Source organism: Polistes fuscatus, unplaced genomic scaffold (assembly GCF_010416935.1).
Source record: "Polistes fuscatus isolate 324 unplaced genomic scaffold, CU_Pfus_HIC Scaffold5, whole genome shotgun sequence".
Lineage (NCBI taxonomy): Eukaryota > Metazoa > Arthropoda > Insecta > Hymenoptera > Vespidae > Polistes > Polistes fuscatus.
In genome coordinates, this window is record NW_025113129.1 from 4,033,906 (window position 1) to 4,053,456 (window position 19,551).

General features: G+C 29.7%; 1 protein-coding gene and 1 long non-coding RNA gene across 3 annotated transcripts; both read right to left on the reverse strand.

Annotated features, from left to right (window-relative positions):
* Positions 1-7,118: 7,118 nt before the first annotated feature.
* LOC122522204 lies at positions 7,119-8,660 on the reverse strand. Of its 2 annotated transcripts, XR_006305006.1 has the most exons (5): positions 8,562-8,638; positions 8,443-8,485; positions 8,294-8,338; positions 7,307-7,628; positions 7,119-7,160 (listed from the first exon to the last, which is right to left on the reverse strand). It is a non-coding gene; the product is annotated as an uncharacterized LOC122522204 (long non-coding RNA). The 2 variants fall into 2 exon arrangements; XR_006305005.1 differs by lacking the exons at positions 7,119-7,160; positions 7,307-7,628 and having other exon boundaries at positions 8,164-8,338; positions 8,562-8,660.
* Positions 8,661-18,783: 10,123 nt separating this feature from the next.
* LOC122521898 (cell division cycle 5-like protein) lies at positions 18,784-19,546 on the reverse strand. Its single transcript, XM_043642640.1, has 2 exons — positions 19,310-19,546; positions 18,784-19,230 (listed from the first exon to the last, which is right to left on the reverse strand). Exons 1-2 carry the CDS (start codon positions 19,544-19,546, stop codon positions 19,009-19,011), a joined length of 459 nt encoding a protein of 152 aa, XP_043498575.1. The 3' UTR covers positions 18,784-19,008.
* Between the last annotated feature and the right edge of the window lie 5 nt (positions 19,547-19,551).

Consider the following 19,551-nt stretch of genomic DNA (forward strand, 5'->3'; position numbering starts at 1 on the left):
ATATAACTATATATAATTTTTATCTATTATATCTTCATATCCGTCAATATATGGATTACAAAACCTGAGATCACTATTGTAGAAATTGTCGTAAATATCCGTTTTGATAAAGTATTTTTTCAATTATTAAACCTTACGGCTTAAAAAAAACAGTACATTCTAAAAACAAAAAAACTAATTAAAAAGAGCATGTTGTGGAAATATAATTTCAATGTCTGATCCACGATCAAAACTTTTTAAAAGGATTATTTATAAATAATCTAATTTACAAAAAAAAAAAGACATAAAACAAAAATGTGGACATTACAAAATACTGACTACTCGATGCATTAGAAAATGTGCCTTTCTTATATTTACACCAGTGACTATGAAAAAATGCATGTTTCTGATGCATGCTTTTTAAATATAAATACATAAATAGAAAAATGTTTTAATTTTATACAACATTGTAATCGATTAATACGATTACCATACGCATAGGAAATTATTCAAGCCGCCTTATAAAAACTTAATTTATTGTGGAATATTTCGCATATTAAAAATCCCCCAGGTGCATTTACAATCCCGTATGCAAACCTGGGGTCCCTGTCTTAACTTATTTATATAATTTACACTCTCTCGAGAGAGTGTGGGGCAGCCTTTTAATTCGGTTATTTGTATATCAAGATTTATGCATTTTTATTCATATCATATAATTTCTTCTATCAAATCTCTGTGTAAAAAAATTTCAATGATTTTTATCTCATCTCTCTTTGGTTTCCTCTCTTTGTTTCCTCTCTTTGGTTTCTTTTCTCAAAAAACTTTTATTTATATATATATTTATTAAAAATACTTTCTTTAAATATTCTTATGCAAAGTTGATATTTATTTGTTAATTTTAGAATCAAAATGCCAACCTTGACATAATTTATATGCACTCGCATGTGCTGGCTGTACTTTCGTGTATTTTCATTCGCTTAGCAAGACTTATACGTTTCTAATCAGAATCATTCAAATAGCTTTTCATTTTAATTTGCACTATTTAATTATTATATAGATTATATACAAAATGAAATTTTCTAATTATTATTAGAAATTTCTGTGTTTAAAAAAAATAATACGAAGATTGAAATATTACAAATATTTATTTATTAAATACTTTCATCGGTGCACTCATTCATTCATTTTTGATCATTCTGAATCAGAAATGTATATTCTTACCATATTTTCATCTGCATTTAGCAGGTACGTTCGACTGCATTTAGCAGTTTTGTTCATCTGCGTTTAGCAGATATGTTTGTACTTACTGCGATTTTCGTATGCACTTTTAAGTGCAGGCAAGCCTTTTAAATTGTTTCATTTATGTACCAAAACTATACATTTTTATTCCAAAAAATTATTATTCTACTTTTATATATAATAAATAAAAAGATATATTAAAAAAATTGTTTTCATATTACTCTTTATTTCTCCTCCATATATCTCTTGTAAAATCTTTCTTTAAATATTTGTGTATAGTAAAAATAGTTTCTCCCACTCTCTCTTATGAACTATTAACTTTTTCACTTGATATTTATTTATAAATAATTTTGGAATGAAAATATATTCCGGACATATTAATATGCACTTATGAGTGCTGGCAGCCAGCATATTTATATTCATCTGCATTTAGCAGGTATGTTCGATTGCATTTAGCAATTATATTTATCTGCATTTAGCAGGTGTGTTTGTACTTACTGCGATTTTTGGTATGTTCGATTGCATTTAGCAATTATTTATCTGCATTTAGCAGGTGTGTTTGTATTTAATGCGATTTTCGTATGCACTTTTAAAGTGCAGGCAAGCCTTTTAAATTGTTTCATTTATGTACCAAAACTATACATTTTATTCCAAAAAAATAATTACTCTACTTTTATATATAATAAATAAAAAAATATATTAAAATTGTGTTTTCATACTACTCGTTATTTCTCCTCCATACATCTCTTGTAAAATCTTTCTTCAAATATTTGTGCATAGTAAAAATAGTTTCTCCCACTCTCTCTTATGTACTTATTAACTCTTTCATTTGATATTTATTTATAAATAATTTTGAATGAAAATGTATATTCCGGACATATTAATATCCACTTATGAGTGCTGACTGCCATTTGTTTTATTTCATTTATTTAGCAAGCATATACGTTTCTAATCGGAATGATTCAAAATACCTTCTCATAATTTGCACTATTTAAATATAAATCATTTATTGTATGTATAGAGTGTGTATGTGTGAAATGAAATTTACTAATTATTGTTAGATAAATTTCTGTGTTTAAAAAAAATAATACGCAGATTGAAATATTACAAATATTTATTTATTAGATACTTTTATCAGTGCATTCATTCATTCATTTTTGATCATTCTGAATGAGAAATGTATATTCTTACTGTATGTTCATCTGCATTTAGCAGGAATTTCCATCTGCCTTAAGCAGGTATGTTTGTACTTACTGCGATTTTCATATGCACTTTTCAGTGCAGGTATGTACTTACTGCGATTTTCATATGCACTTTTTAGTGCAGGCATGTACTTACTGCGATTTTCATATGCACTCTTCAGTGCATTCGATAAGAATGATTCAAATTTTCTTTTTATTAATTTGTTACTATTAAAAAAAAAAAAAATCAACGATCATATATTCCATAAAAAAGAAATGTATTAATAGGATAAAAGATTATGTAAAGCAAAGTGAAAATAAGAGTCTGGTAACCATTGGGATGCAATAAAAAATACATTACATTATATATATTCAATAAATTATTATATTTTGGAAAGAAATTGAAATATATTAAATTGAGAAATGAATTGAAATATTGAAATATTTAAAATATTTAATTATTATATACTTTGATTAATGTGTTTATTAATTCAATTTGAATCATTCTGAATGGTGAAACCTTTATTTTGTGTCCTTATCTGCATTCATGAATGCAGAATGTCCTCTTCTTCCATCGTTGTATCCAAATGCACTATTTGTGCATGCTGCAGCAATCCATGGACGTCCACACAATTTAAACGAACGTGACTCTAATTTCATAAAAAATATCTAAGACAGACTCTAATTTATATACTTCAAAAATGCAATGACTCGACTATTAATTTATTTTAATAAGAAAAATGCAATGGGACTCTAGTTTTAATCTAATGTAATAAAAAAATTGCAATGACTCGACTTTTAATCTAATTTAATAAGAAAATTGCAATGACTCGACTTTTAATATCATAACGAGAAAACTGCAATGACTCGACTTTTAATTAAATAGAAAAAAATGCAATGACTCTATTAATTAAATAAAAATAGCAAAATCTAGATTCTAGTATTTAAAAGACTTTTAATTTTTCACGAACGCGAGTGTGGGACATCGTTGGGAGATGGAATGGTCCATCATCTCCATTCAGGAACAACTTATAACTAATACTACTACGAGCATAAGTGACAACGTGATAAAGGGGTAGACAAAGGGATTTTGATATGACCACGAACCATTGATCAAAGGGTTATCAAAGATATCCTTTGAAAAATAACTCGTAGTCGAATAGTTGCCCACTTGATACCACAATTTGTGGGGGCCTCTTCGGCATTTAGCCTCTTCTTTGCTTCGTGCCCTGACCACTGCAATGGAGCATTCCCTACGTGCGACGCAAGAAAAGAATTACGTGTCAAAAAACGCCCTACCGTTTGAAACGATACATCATAAAAATTGGCACATTTCAGTGGATTATATTAAAAGAATGAAATCGTCCCTGAGCTAAACCGACCTAATCCCGACCTGTTCTCACCATACGCGACAAGACTCGAACCCTCGTGTTTAATAAAACGCATTTTATTATACGAGACGCATTTGTGATCTAAGCTGAAAGAAAATTGGGAAGGAATCAACACAGTTATTAGTAATTTTATTTCCGCAGGTTTTTACGCTGGTATTTTTTTTATTTTCGTTTTTGTTTTTGTTTTTATTTTCACTTAAACCTAACGAGAGGTAAGAGCTTGCAACGTACAGTATCGATTTATCCTAAATAATATAACCACTGAAATATGACAAAGTTCATAAATGCATCATCCCAAACGCCACTGACGAATCCCAACACGCAAACTCAACTGCGTTCCTACCTGAGTGCGTCTCGATTTTTTCTAACACAAGTTTTATTTACTTACTTATTTGTAAAATAAAATTAAAAAAAATAAATGTGTAATAGATTGAAAAATATTGAATTAATTCCGTAAAGTAATTATACTAGCTTGTGGACGATCAATAAACTCGAAAGAATTCAATGATCGTACGCAACTACACAAGCACATTTAATCGAATGCTCCAGCAGATATATTTTTCTGAATGATGAACCTATTAAAAACTAGGATTAACACGTTGCACATTAAAGGTGACAATGTTTCGATAAAAAGAAAAAATTACAACAATTGTAATAATCTCAATTTATTCGAATAAGTGTATGTTATTTCTAACATTAAGAATTATATTACTAAAGATCGCGAGGTGCAAGTGTTAATATACTTAAAAAACTAAGTATCAAAACTAATTCAAAATCCTTTGCCAAGTTCAAAAGATATGAGGGTGATTTATCTAATGTTCTCATTGGTTGCAAAGTATTTTTGAACTGCTTGATACAATTATCTTAACTTAAAATGCATAGTATCAGCAAAAAAATGGAGACATAAGGAATAATGGAAAGTGTAAAAATTTGCTGACACTTAGCCAAAAACCCCGGAGGCATGATTGCGTCAGGGTTGCGTCCGAATAGAAGCAAACCTATTGCCGTACCCGGTTCTTACCTACTTAAAATTAATGTTTTCACATACACACAGAAAAGTATGCTACCTGCCTATCCCTCCACCTATATTTAAAAGTGCAAACAGACACACCAACACAATCATTCCACGCTGGATCTGTATTCGCATACCACCAGGGTGCAAAAAACCTAAACTAGAGAGCATGCCCCGGGGCACCTCCGACACCCTAGTTCAACCACGTTTTCTAAACTTATATTCTAAAAGGTTACGTACCCCATGCTGTAATCGTCTGCCAAGGCTAGTGATTATTGCAATAATAACTAATGCAAAAATACTGGTACATACTAGTATATATCTGCATACTAATATGATACAAGTATTGTTAAATTTCCACAAATAAATGTGAAAACTCTACTACTCGAAACGATTCGGAAAAAAAAATGAGAAAAATTTAATACAAGTATAAAAATACAAGTACATATCACGCGTGACTGTACAAGTATTTATTTAAATATTGAATGATGCATTAATAAAAAACTTTCGCGAAACGATGTACGATACACACTACCTGATACGCACACACTGGTGTAAGTACATCGTGCAATCACTAACGCAATGACAGCCGCCAAAGGAGGAAAACTTAAAAACTAAAACCCATGCAAACTTTTTCTCACCCATACGTGTAACACCTGGGCAACACGCATCGATGAGAACGAAGAGAGCATAGGGGGGAGAAAAGGGGAATTAGTATATTAGGCTGAAAATCCTGATCTAATAAAACATAATTAACATACATGAAAAAACATTTTTATAAAAATTCATCTAAACGGATTAAGGACTCTACAAGTCATTTGGTGAATAATGACTTAAGCAAGTGAATGAAAAAAAAAAAAATACCCCATAAGAAACGTTTTATATTATTATATAATACTGTTTCGAGGTAGTGCAGTGTAGAGTGATTCTAACGGTGACAAAAGATGGATATTTCTTAAAAACCTCGGACGACTCTTTCACTAAATGGCTGTTCTAATTAAAGAACTGGGTTTTAAACCACCACTTAATTGCCAGAATCTATCCGGTCGCGAATTTTGTTTGTCTTCTTGCTCATTTATTGATAACAATATCAAGTATCGATATATTGAAGTAAATTACGATTTGAAAAACTAATCACGATTTAAAAAACTGATCATTATTGAAAATCTAATCACAATTGAAAAACTAATTACGAAGCAATGCATATAAAACAATTTTTACATGCTTTTTATTGGCACGAAATCGAGTAAATTAATGCTCGATTTCACCATTACTAACACGATTAAATACGTAAAGAGAAAAAAATAAGTACAATAATTAATTGCAGTGTTAATTAAGTGAATTGAAACCGATGAAACAAGAAGACCCTGGCCTAATCTAAATAAATCACATATATAAAAATCACATATATATTGGGAATCACTCGTGAGCAAAACCAAAGGTTCTACTCACGGTCGCTTATGCTCGCTTTGGACAAGATACATCTACGAATACAACCAGGAACCCGTGCCGATATTGGAACTTTCATCCTCGGCATGATTGGGTCACTGGAGGAACTTTAAATTTGTTCGCTCACTCGTTACCAATTGTTACCATAAAAATAAAATAAAAAATGAAACTGAACAATTGGCAGTAGAAGTTCTGCGATGGCTCAAAAACACTCGTCCCCCTCGCTGTTGGTTGAACGATGTCGTGAAGTTGATTTAAATTGGATGAATTGTTGAATCGATGAATTGTTGAATTGTTGAATCGATGAATTGTTGAATCGATGTATTGTAGAATCGATGAATTGTAGAATCGATGAATTGTTGAATCGATGTATTGTAGAATCGATGAATTGTTGAATCGGTGTATTGTAGAATCGATATATCGTTGAATCGTTGAATGTTGAATCGTTGCATGTTGAATGTTGAATCGTTGAATGTTGAGTGTTGAATGTCGAATCGTTGAATCGATGAATTGTTGAATCGATGTATTGTAGAATCGATGTATTGTAGAATCGATGTATTGTTTAATCGTTAAACCGTTGAATCGATTATTATAATCTATATTTAAAAATAGAAAATAAAATTAATTATGTTTCATATCATTCAAAAGATTTTTCATGAATAAAAATAATCACGATTTAAAAAATGAATATGTGAGAAGTAATAATTGAGATTAGAAAATAATAATAACCGTTGATTTATCTAGACGAAGCCAGATGCATCGATAAAGATGTTCCAGAAGAAATAAAGATGTGAAGTTGATTTAAATTGGATGAATTGTTAAATTGTTGAATCGATGAATTGTTGAATCGATGTATTGTAGAATCGATGTATTGTTTAATCGTTGAATCGTTGAATCGATGATTATAATCTATATTTAAAAATTAAAAATAAAATTAATTATGTTTCATATCATTCAAAAGATTTTTCATGAATGAGAAACATGAATAAAAACAATCACGATTTAAAAAATGAATATGTGAGAAGTAATAATTGAGATTAGAAAATAATACTAACCGTTGATTTATCTAGACGAAGCCAGATGCGTCGATAAAGATGTTCCAGAAGAAATAAAGATGTTAATTCACACTTTCGACCATGACAATATTTTAATCGAAACGCAAATCCTCTTCTACCGAATTGGCCGAAAGTGTGTTAATGATTCTAATCGCGTACCGAGCAAATTGTTTTCTCAACAAGATTATTTGCATTGATTTTAAATATAACGATTTAATTACTGTTTTGTATGCAATCTATACGATCGCATACAAAAAATGCAACATTTTTCAAAACGAACACTGATTCTATGATTGCATTGCCCGCAATCGCAACTAAAGCTCTGAAAATCAAAGTTTAATTAAAGCAAGTCGTAGCGTACTTCTGTTTATTTATGTTAATAATAAAAAATATATTATATAGTTTTATTATTCAATTATTTAAACTACGTATTTCAAAAATTCTGGAATCGTGCTACTATTTTTTGTACGCTTTAATTATTAATAAAAAAAATTATTCAAAATTGTAACCACAAACTTGTAAACTATATAAAAAAAAAAGATAAAATAAACGAACAAATATCGCGAATAAAGAATAAATTTCATCGCGATAGGGTTATTTTTACAGAAGTATGCTAATTGCCTTAATACTTATAGGAAAGAATAGATATAGCATTAATGTAAAACTAAACAAAGTACAATATTTATAAATTATCGTTTGAACAATAAAATATAATCGACTGTGTCTTGAATTATTTATGTGAATTAAATACCGAAAGAACTAAAATGAATTTAAATTAAAAACATTAAACAACAATTGCAACGCGTAATTAAATAATTAATTCGATAAATCATTTCATTTACTTTACAATTAATTAACGATACGAGAAGTTAAAATTTTCTAATGCATCGAACGATCCATTTGGAAATTGATGCATTTATAAAATTAAAGAAAAGAAAGAAAGAAAGAAAGAAATACACTTGCACGTATGTATGCAGTTGTATATACCACCATTGATTAGTATAATTTCCATGGAACGATGGTGAACGTCTTCTTGAAACCATAAAAAGAATAAGAGGTTATGATAGAAATTTTTGTGAAACTATCGATACATATAATCGATAATATAATATAATTCTAATTACAGATCTTCTTACCTAATTTCAATGCATTCACGTCATCGATAATGATTGCATGTACCTGTTAATGAAATTTGATTAGATTACAAAATTTGATAATGAAATATTTTTTAATTACGGAGTAATTAAGTTCTTACGTGGAGCGAAACTAGTTGAGACTTGTCTCGACGGCGTCCGACAGCTGAAAGAGGTATGACGTAGCTCGAGTCACCCCACCCCTCCTATTTACCTTATATGGCAGTCGCGAAATGTTTTTCTATGCGTACTCGATGATAGACGATGTGTATACATAGACAATGCTCGTTACCTCGTTTGACTTTGACCTTCACCTTCGCATGTTTTTCTTTATCTCTGCGTACGTTCAAACGTATTTGATCATTAGTACACATAAACGTTGATATAAAAAGTAAATACGTTATGAATAATACGTTAAATATGTTATATATAAAATCTCCTATAATAAAATATTTTTATAGGACGTTTGTTTAAACAATTGCACAAAAATTAAAAGACTGCTATAATATAATCATAATTTTGGTTTAATTTGGTTTATAATCATAAAGTCGGTAAGTCGCATTACCGACCGAAAAATGCTGATAGTAAATTACCATCAGAGTTACCGACCGAGAAGAGTTAATGGTAAGTTACCACCAGAGTTATCGACCGAGAAGAGTTGATGATAAATTACCATCAGAGTTACCGACAGTAGGAAAACCTTCATTGTAAATTACCATCAGTGTTACCGACAGTAGGAAGACCGACAGTAGAAAAACTAATTACTTTATAATGTTTTTTAATAACTTTTATGTATTTACAGATACCAGGGAGTTGTACAAAATTATAGAAATTAAAGTTGCGATGTATAAAAGAGATTGCATTCGATTCATTCATTGCATTGCACAGGAACATTAAAAAAAATGTACATTTGTTTAGACATTTACATAAAAATGAAAAAATGCTAAAATCAGAGCGTTTTATCTTAATTTCTCTTTATTTCAATTAAAATTCTCGTTACACACATGCGCAACGTTAGGAAAGTCATATAAATAAAATTTAAAAAAACAAATTTTATAGAGCACAATGGCTCAATCTAACGACGAATTTCGAGGAGGAGGGATCACAGAACATATACTCCTAGTTTTTAAGCAACAATTGACACTTGCATCTATTATATTAACAATTATTTTAATGCACTAATGCACTCTCTTTATGTTTTCCAAATCTTCAAATACTTGCAAACCTGAAAATCAGAATATTGTATTAGTAAAGTATCAAGCAAACTGAACGAGTCTATATATGTATAATATGTATCATATTTGTATAAGATGTCACTCTCTCTCTCTCTCTCTCTTTTTTTCTGTCTTATACTTTTATATTAATCTTCTTTATGTTATAAAAGAAAAGAGATATAATTACCACAACTGATATCAATATAAGAAAGTAAACACAATTATTATGTAGATAGAAAAGTAATCACAATTAGACTGACGATGAGTGTATGTATTCATGCTGTATTCTACCAGATGTTTGGAAACCTAAAAAAAAGTATTAATTAACATAGCATTGGTATAATATAAAGAAAATTAAATATATAAGTGTTGTTTATACGTGTAACACTTTCCTTGTCAATATTTAAAGAATAATGTATAGAATAAAGACAATATACACTAAAAACTTTGTCACTCTAGACAGAAAAACACAATTGTATAGAAAAGAAATCACGTTGTAGATATTTCTTAAAACAATTGATATCACATTGCACAGAGAAACATAATCGTATAGATAAGAAACCACGTTATAGAAATCTTTAAAACAAATGACATAAAGCAATATAGCCATCCTTAAAGAATTAAAATATATTGAAACAAAACAATTGACATCTCTCATGCCAACTATGAAAGTATAAATTCCCATATTCTGTATTTATATGGAAACATTCTTGTTATTTTAATTCTTTAAGGATGGTTACAGTGCTTTATTTCAATTGTTTTAAGAAATATCAACAACGTGGTTTCTTTTCTATATAATTGTGTTTTTCTGTGCAATGTGACAAAGTTTTTAGTGTATATTATCTTTATTCTATGCATTATTTTTTAAATATTAACAAGGAAAGTGTTACACGTATAATAAACACTTATATATTTAATTTTCTTTATATTATACCAATGTTAAGTTATTTTATACTTTTTTTAGGTTTCCAAACATTGGTAGAATACAGCATGAATATACATACTCATTGTCAGTCTAATTGTGTTTACTTTTCTATCTAAATAATAACTGTGTTTACTTTTTTATATTGATATCAGCTGTGGTAAGTTTATCTCTTTTCTTTTATAACATAAAGAATGTTAATATAAAAAGTATGAGAAGGGGAAAGAGAGAGAGAGAGTGATATCTTATACAAATATCATACATATACATATACAGACTCTTTCAATTTGCTTGATACTTTACTAATACAATCTTATGATTTTCAGATTTGCATGTATTTTGAGATTTTGAGAAGCACAGCATCGATTATGCTTTTTTATTGTTTCGTATATCAAATACATACATAAAAGAAAAGTTTACAAGATTTTAAAATGAATTCAAGCAATTTTTTCATGGTACTGAAACGAGCAAACACCTAAGCTTTCTTCTATAATAATGGTAAACTTCAATAATTCACATTTACCATTAGTATATTGTTTATTAATTGTTTGAATATATTAATTTTATAATTGTTTAGAGAAATATACTTTCCTTTTTTCATTTACATATACGTTAATAAATGCCAGAAAAAGTAATTTAATTATACACGTTACTCTGTTAGTTAGTATTCTTTCAATATTAACAATTGTATAACAATTATTTTAATGCACTAATGCATTTTTCTTATATTGCAGCTAAATTTTACCCTTCAAGTCATCACTGCGCAGGAGCATTAAAATAATTACACAAAAATTAAAAGAATACTAAAATAAGAACGTTACAATCTTAAATATTATGTATTAGATGTATGACACCCTTTATACACATGCGCAACGTTAGGAAAGTCAGATAAACAACGTTTAATAAAAGTACTTTCATAGAGGACAAGAGCTCATTTCAACGGTGGATTTTGAAGGGGACGGTACATACGTCATATATTCCGATCTTTTAGACAACAATAGACATTCCTATCGATTATTTAACAATTATTTTAATATTCTAATGCAATCTCTTTATATTTCAGATTGTTTAAACACATATTTACTGGTTTAAACATTACATACTTATTAACATACTTTGAATATAAAATAATTTTAATGTGATATTTTTTTCGATAAAAATTTTATTATTCAAAGTCATCATTGTACAGGGATGTTAAAACAAATGTATATTAGTTTAAACAATTACATAAAAATTGAAGGAATTTTTTTATCAGAACGTTGCAATGTGATTAAGTTTTTAGTGTATATTGTCTTTATTTTACTCGTTACTTTTTAAATATTAACAAGGAACGTATACACCTAATAAAAAAATAAATTAGATAAGAATAATTATTAATTGGATTAGTAATTAGATAATTATAATAATTCATAAAATTGATATTTAATTATTGTAATAAATAAATTATGTATGTTTTTCTGTTCTGTGTGATAAGGATTATAGAGCATATTGTCTTTATTCTTTTCGTTATTTTTTAAATATTAACAAGATACGTGTACCTTAAATATAGTAAAATAGAATAAATTTTTTATTTATTTAAAAAATAAATTATCATATCTAGCTTGACTAGTGTGGTCATGAAGAAAGCCGAGTTACGTACGTGACGGGGCAAGCTTGTGTGCGTGAAATTTCTATATGGTAATTGGGAATTTTTGATTGGTCACTTATCTCTGCAATAATTATCAGCCAATCAGAGCTCTTTGCTGATCATTCTTTCTTTTCGCGGCGTCGGTGCTGGAGATCGGACGGATGCTACGTCGTTCCGTTAATCTCAGGTAATTAAAAAATATTTTCTAACGTAAATAATCTTCCTATATACTAATAGATTCTTCTAGCAAATGACTTCTAAATGATATAATCGAAAGATTACGATAATGTCGAGGATAAAGAATATTTGCGTAGAAAAAAATTCCATGTACATTGGTATGCATTTTTCTACGCAATGATATATATATCTTGTTTTACGGCATCATTTCTATGGATATCGACTTATAATGTTAATTTTCATTGTTTGGATTAATAAAGTATATATTTCGACAATTTTTATGTTCCTATATCCTATTTTTAACTATTCGATATTTTTCTATGATAGCTTGGAAAAACGCAAAATTCTGAAGCAGCCATGATGTCGTCTCAGATGTCGCTTCGTTTCTTTGCGGCTACGTCACAGCGACGACCACCATTTTGTATACCTGTCATCTCGTTTAACTCAGGTAATTGAAAAGTATTTTACACCTTCCTATTATATATCAAACGATAGCTACACACAAGATTTTCATACGTGAGTGTTTTCAAAACGAAATATTGAAAAGTTCGTAAGAAATTTGTGAGAATATAACATCGATATATCTCGATATCCCGCCAAATCTCACCAATGTTACTTAACAATATTTCTTCTAATTTCCAGCTTTTTTCATGGTATCGATACTTACTACCATCTCTAATGATGCTCTAATTAATTATTTTTCATAATTATGTATTCAAAGATCGTATTTCGTATTAAATTCGATTCCTGTAACATACACACACATACAAGCATATATTCATAAGTATAGGTAGCTCGTACACATACACTCATATATTTGATTTTCTTTATGTTATACTAATGTAATCTTTTTTTTTCCTTTTTTAGGTACCGAGCATTAGGAGACAGTCCAGCAGGAATACATATACTCAGTCTAACAATTGTGTTTACTCTTTTTTATCTTCATATTCATCGAGGTGAGCGTTATTCTTTTTTTTAAACCATAAAAGAGTGAGTACGAAAGTGAGAGAGAGAGAGAGAGAGAGAAAATAAAAAAACAAAATATTCTATCTACGGGCAATAACGAATGTGTACGTATGTTCCAGGAATTTCTCGAAGTGAGACAGAAGAAACGAAGGCAGACCGAAACAAAACGAAGACAGCCGAACGTTCGACATGAAGGACGCGATTACGTGTTCATTCCAGATCGTTCCTTCAACGAGCTAACAATAAGATCTAACGACGTGACGTATTAACTATTATATATATATAACGTTATCGATTTTTATTAACAATTTTTACTGATATTAAATACTTTATATGTAATTTTATACAAGTAGTGAGATAAAGGCAATTGATATTGCTTGAATTTATATTGATTCTTTATGATAAAATATCTTTAAAAGTGTGCAATGCCTTCAGGAATGATTCACAGGATATATTGTTCTATAATCTTTTTAGTATGTTTCAGCTTTTCAGAGTTTTTCTTTAATTTTATTTTATTCATCGTCATCCTAAGGGTAGGATACCCATCCTGCAGTCATCAATGAAGACTAAAAGTAATATATTTTCCTATTAAACGTTTCTATGATAACTTTAATGGTTTTTTATTACGACGATGATATTAATTGTTCTTTTTCTTTTTCTGTTTCAGAACATCATTGCAATCGAGCGCGTAGGCAATGAGGTACTCGTGTGTTGCATCGTAAAAATAAAATACAAAAGAATCGGAAAGTAAAGTCAGTGTTGATCGTCGCATGTTAAAGTTTCGTTTGCTCGGTTAAGAAACTCCGTAAGTTTCTTTTATTCGGTTTAAACGTGTGCTCATCGTCATCCTAAGGGTAGGATACCCATCGTGCATTCATCAATGAAGAATAAACGTAAGTCAATTTTTATTTTAACACTTTCTCAATAATTATAATAATTTTTTTACTTACAACAATGATATTTATAATTTTGTTTTTATTTCTGTTTCAGATCATCATGGGAATATATCAGTGTTGGATTGCAGTGTTTGTGAATTGTGTTTGTGAAGTGTTGCAAGTGTTCGTGCATTGCTATCGTGCGCGAAGCAATATACGGGAGTGTTGTATCGTTAAATATAATTAAAATCACGGATTAGAAGCACGTTCGTTCGTTTTCTTTTCAATTCCGTCGCGTTCGCGAACTATTTTTGAAATTTATATATTAAATTAACTGCGACCAATGCAGTAATTGCATTAGAGTTTGTTCGAGTAAAGTTGTATTTTTATCTTTAAACAGTCGCACAGACTGTTCGCGTATTAGAATCAGTGCATCAATGAAGATTTTTTACTTGCATTGACTGTGTGCAAAGCAGTCTTTGAATTAGTTGTGTAGAATCAGTGATCGGGCGTATAGTAAATTAAAATCATACGCGAATTAGAATCAGTGTTGTTCGACGTATAATAAAATTTCGGTTTCGCGATAAGAAACTCATCTATAGTTTCTTATTTTCGTTTATACCGCGTTTTTAGATTCACGCGAGGTGCATCGCCATGGTGCAATTGAATTTCATCCCATTGGAATGCATTGTAAGTATCTATTTTTATTTACATTTTATTCGATTTTATTTTATATGATTTTGGATTATATTGCAAATAACTTATCGTTTTGTTCTATTTTATTTTACAGATATGACGACGGACTTTCTACCTTATCAAAGATGTGGAATGAATTCTTCGATGGATCTTCGATGGATCTTCGATGGATCTTCGATGGATCTTCGATGGATCTTCGATGGATCTTCGATGGATCTTCGATGGATCTTCGATGGATCTTCGATGGATCTTCGATATTCGCATTCTACAATACTTGCTGCGAAGTAGGAGTGTTTTGGAGCCATCGTAGAACTTCTTATGCCGTGAGTTAAAATTTAAAGTCCCTCCGGTGCTCAATCATGTCGAGGATGAAAGGTCCTAATCGGCACGAGTTACTGGTTGTAATTATTTAAATAAATTAGTGACGAGCACATGAGTAATTCCTTTCTAGGAGTTACTCATGAAAATTGTATATTATATTGTATATTGTATTGTATATTTTGTATTAGTTCAGGATAGGTTTTCTTGTCTCATCGGTTAAATTCATTTAATTGACAGTGCAATCAATTAATGCACTTTCTTTTTTATTACGTGTTTTGTTCGTGGTTAGTAGTGACGAAACCGAGCATTAATTTACTCGTTTTCGTCCAGAAAAGCATGTAATAAATGTCTTACATGTATTGCTTCGTACTTAGTTTATCTAATCGCGATTAATTTTGATATATCGATACTTCGATATTACAAATAAATGAGCAAGAAAACAAACTCATTCGCGACGGATAGATTCTAGCAGTTAAGTGGTGGCTCAAAGCCCAGTTCTTTTATTAGAACAGCCAACTTAATGAAAGGAGTCGTCCGAGGTTTTTAAATATATTAAAATATATTAAAAGATATTCAAAGTCATTATTTATTAAAAAAATTGTAGAGTCCTTAGTCGCTTAGATGAATTTTTATAAAAATGTATATTTATATGTTATGTATATATGTGTTTTTAATCATATTTTTTAGATCAGGATTTTCAGCTTCTAATGTACTAATCTCCCGTTTCTCCCCCCTATACTTTCTGCGTTCTCATCTATACGTGTGCCCAGGTGCTACTCGTATGGGTGAGAAACAGTTGGTATAGGTTTAGTTTTAAGTTTTTTCCCCTATTGGCGGCTGTCATTGTGCTAGTGATTGCACGGTGTACGTTGCACCTGTGTGTGCGTTTAGGTGTGTGCATTGTACATCGTTTCGCGACACGTAATACCGCGCTTATTATTTTTTAAGTTATTGAATAAAAATAACTTGTAGAGTCACGTGTACGATACAAACTTTTTTTTTTTTTTTTTTTAACAATCGTTTTGCATAGTAGAGTTACCGCATTTATTTGTGGAAACTTTGATATACTCGTATATTACTAGTATGCATATATACTAGTGTATACTTGTATTTTTGCTGTAGTTTTTTATGCAATAATCACTAGCCTTGGCAGACGATTACAGCAATCAGTACGTATACCCTTTAGCATATAAGTTTAGAAAACGTGGTTGAACTAGGGTGTCGGAGGTGCCCCGGGGCATGCTCTCTAGTTTAGGCTTTTGCACCCTGGTGGTATGTGAGAGAATCGTGGAGTGGGTGGGTGGGTACGTATGTGTATTTGCTCTTTTTAAATACGGGTAATTGGCAGACAGGTAGCATACTTCTTTGAGCGAATGTGAAAACTTTAATTTTAAGTAGGTAGGACCCAGGAAAGGCACTAGGCTTACTTTCACTCCGGAGTGGAAATTCCGCCTCCTGGTTTATACAGAATTGTTGCAAAATTTTATCATCTCATTCTATTATGCTTGTTTTGTAATTCTATTTTGTGACTCTTCTGTAATCTTTAGTATGTATCATAATTTATAGAGGCATTTGCAACCATTTGGAAGATTCATTTCTTATTCGATTCTATCTCGAACGAGATAGAGTCGAATCAAATTGGCAAAGCCTTTGATGAATTTGATACTTAATTTTAAGTAATATAATATTAGCACTTCGCACAATAGCGATTTTCTCTTGTAATGAAAAATATTTGATATAGTTCAATATAACAAATGAATGAAATGAAAATATTGCAAGAAAATGCATTACATTTGTTGCATTATTAAATTTCAATTGAATTTTGTTATTTGATATTAAAAGTGCGACGTGTTATTAGGTCATCGAGGGAAATTATCTGCTTGGACGTTTGATTAATTGTGCTCGTGTAATATTATGCAATGAACTCTAAGTTCATCCATGGTTATACGAGCTTGAATATAATTAACATTAAATATAAATTAATTTTTTCATAATTCCATATTAGAATCATAACGAAATAAAAGTTAATTTGCAAAAAAAGATATGAGATATCTTATCTTTCTTGCACGTTGAAAATGTCCAATGCAGTTTTCAGGGATGAAGAAAGAAGAGGCTAAGGCCGAAGAGGCCCCCACTTAATTGTGGCTGAAGAGGGCAACTACATAGACTATTAAGTTATTTTCAAAGGTTCAACAATAAGTTCGAACTTTTCGAAAATAGCTCTTTAGTCATATTTTATATTCTATTGTATTATTTATTTGCTCGTCATTAATTTGTAATTGTAATCGGAGATGATGGACCATTCCATCTCCTTGGCACATCAAATCTGTGTGCCATATCGTCCAAAAGATGCATATGTGTTTAGTTACAGTCAGAAATATTAAAATTTTTGTATTATTAAATTTTGAAGTTTAAATAACGTTCGGTAAATATTACAGTAATTTCTCTTTTCTTGTTTCATCTTTTAAATTTTTCACTTTGATCGTATTTTATTAAATTTGCAATTTTTCTTTTCTATATAATGCAGTTTAAAAGTATTTCATAATAATTAATAGATATTACTTTTTTAGTAACATAGTATTCTTATTTTTCCTATTTCTTTATTTTTATTTATTTTATATAAATGTAAAATCACGCGTTTAAATTTAATTTTATTGCAACGGTAATTAGAGATTTGATAAAAAGTAAATAAAGGATTCAATTGAAAAGTGCATCTGCGAATTGGACCACTTATATGTTAGGCTATTGTATCACTTGACTGTATGACTAATATAGTTTGCTTTTTGTTACAGGTGATCATCGTTGGATTTATCATCAAACCTTCTGGATTCTTTTTTATTTGTGTGTCTCAAATTGCTTCATTTTAAAATATATATATAAATGCATTTCTGAAGGCACACACTTGTTTATATATTAAAAATTAAATATAATTATATAAAATTCTATATTACAATATAAATATACTATATATACTATCAAAGTATATGTCATATACTATCATATATACTATCAAAGAATATTACATTCTTTTATAGTATTGTATCGTCATCGCCTTAAGTATCTACTATCGCCCATTGATGGTCAGGTTAGTAACTAAGAGTAATGTGGTTACGCGAAAAGTGGACTTGTGAGCTTCTATGTACTTCTGTCTAGCATTAAAATAATACAGTTATTTTATTTCTCTAATACATTCTTCTTATATTTCAGTTTGTTTTAACACATATGTATTGGTTGAAATATTACATTACCTATTAACGTATTTTAAATAGAAAATAATTTGGATATATTTTTATAAAATTTACCGATAACTTACATTGTTATTTAATCTTTGCTTTGTTAGATTTCGACATGTAAACGTTTTACTACCGAATAGGTGAAATTTTTATGGTGGGGCCTATGAGTTATGTTTCTTAAAAAACGTTCTCAATTAAATAATTTTCTCTCGTTTCATTTTTTTCGTTTCATTTATTAATAATTTCAAAAATTTTCAATAATTATGGGTTCATTGTTTTTAATTGTCTTTCTCTCTCTCTCTCTCTCTCTCTCTCTCTCTCTCTTTTAGTATTACTTTTTTAAATAATTTATACATAGTAAAATATATACATATTTTAATATTATAATGTCAACATGCAACTATCCACATACGCAACATCCACACAATAATCTTTCATGCTTAGGCTAGTAAAATTTTAAGCATACTTATATCACACGTAAACTTTAAAATATTATGTTTAAAGATTAATACAATTATGTTAACATTGCTATATAATATTAACATTGCTGAAGTTTATCTTGCAATTGTGCATATCGCATTTGTAATATACGTTCACGTTCAGTTTGTCTGTTAACATCTTCAATAAGAGCATTGACTCTCCTCGGAACTGCCGCTTCCTCTTGATTTTGTAAAAATTGAAATGTCGAAAGTTCCAAATGGGCTTGTTCTATTTGTTCGCACAAATCGTATAATTGTTTGGTTATGACTTGTGCTCTGGTCTAAAAAAAAAATCATGTTAAGATTGCAACTAATGTCAATATTGAACTATATATTGAACTATATATATTAAATAATTACCTGATAACCTCCTGTTAAAACTTTCAATTTTTTTTCCATTTTAGCGGCTTTTTTAGCTTCACCAGTCATATGCATTCGATTTTCTTCTAATTTTCTTTCACAAGCTTCTACTCTATCTTTTTTGGAGGCTAAGGTTGCTCTTGTATACCGCTTTTGTGTTTCCAAATATAATATCTGCGATAAACATTCTTCCCACACCGTTGTATATGCATCTAAACTTAAATCTCCATGCGCCATACCAT

Bases quoted from the DNA above. Each gene is read 5' to 3' on its own strand.
- LOC122521898 (XM_043642640.1), bottom strand. From the start codon at position 19,546: ATGGCGCATGGAGATTTAAGTTTAGATGCATATACAACGGTGTGGGAA. The intron at 19,231-19,309 runs GTAATTATTTAA...TTTTTTTTTTAG, and splicing joins TTTTAACAGGAGGTTATCAG to ACCAGAGCACAAGTCATAAC.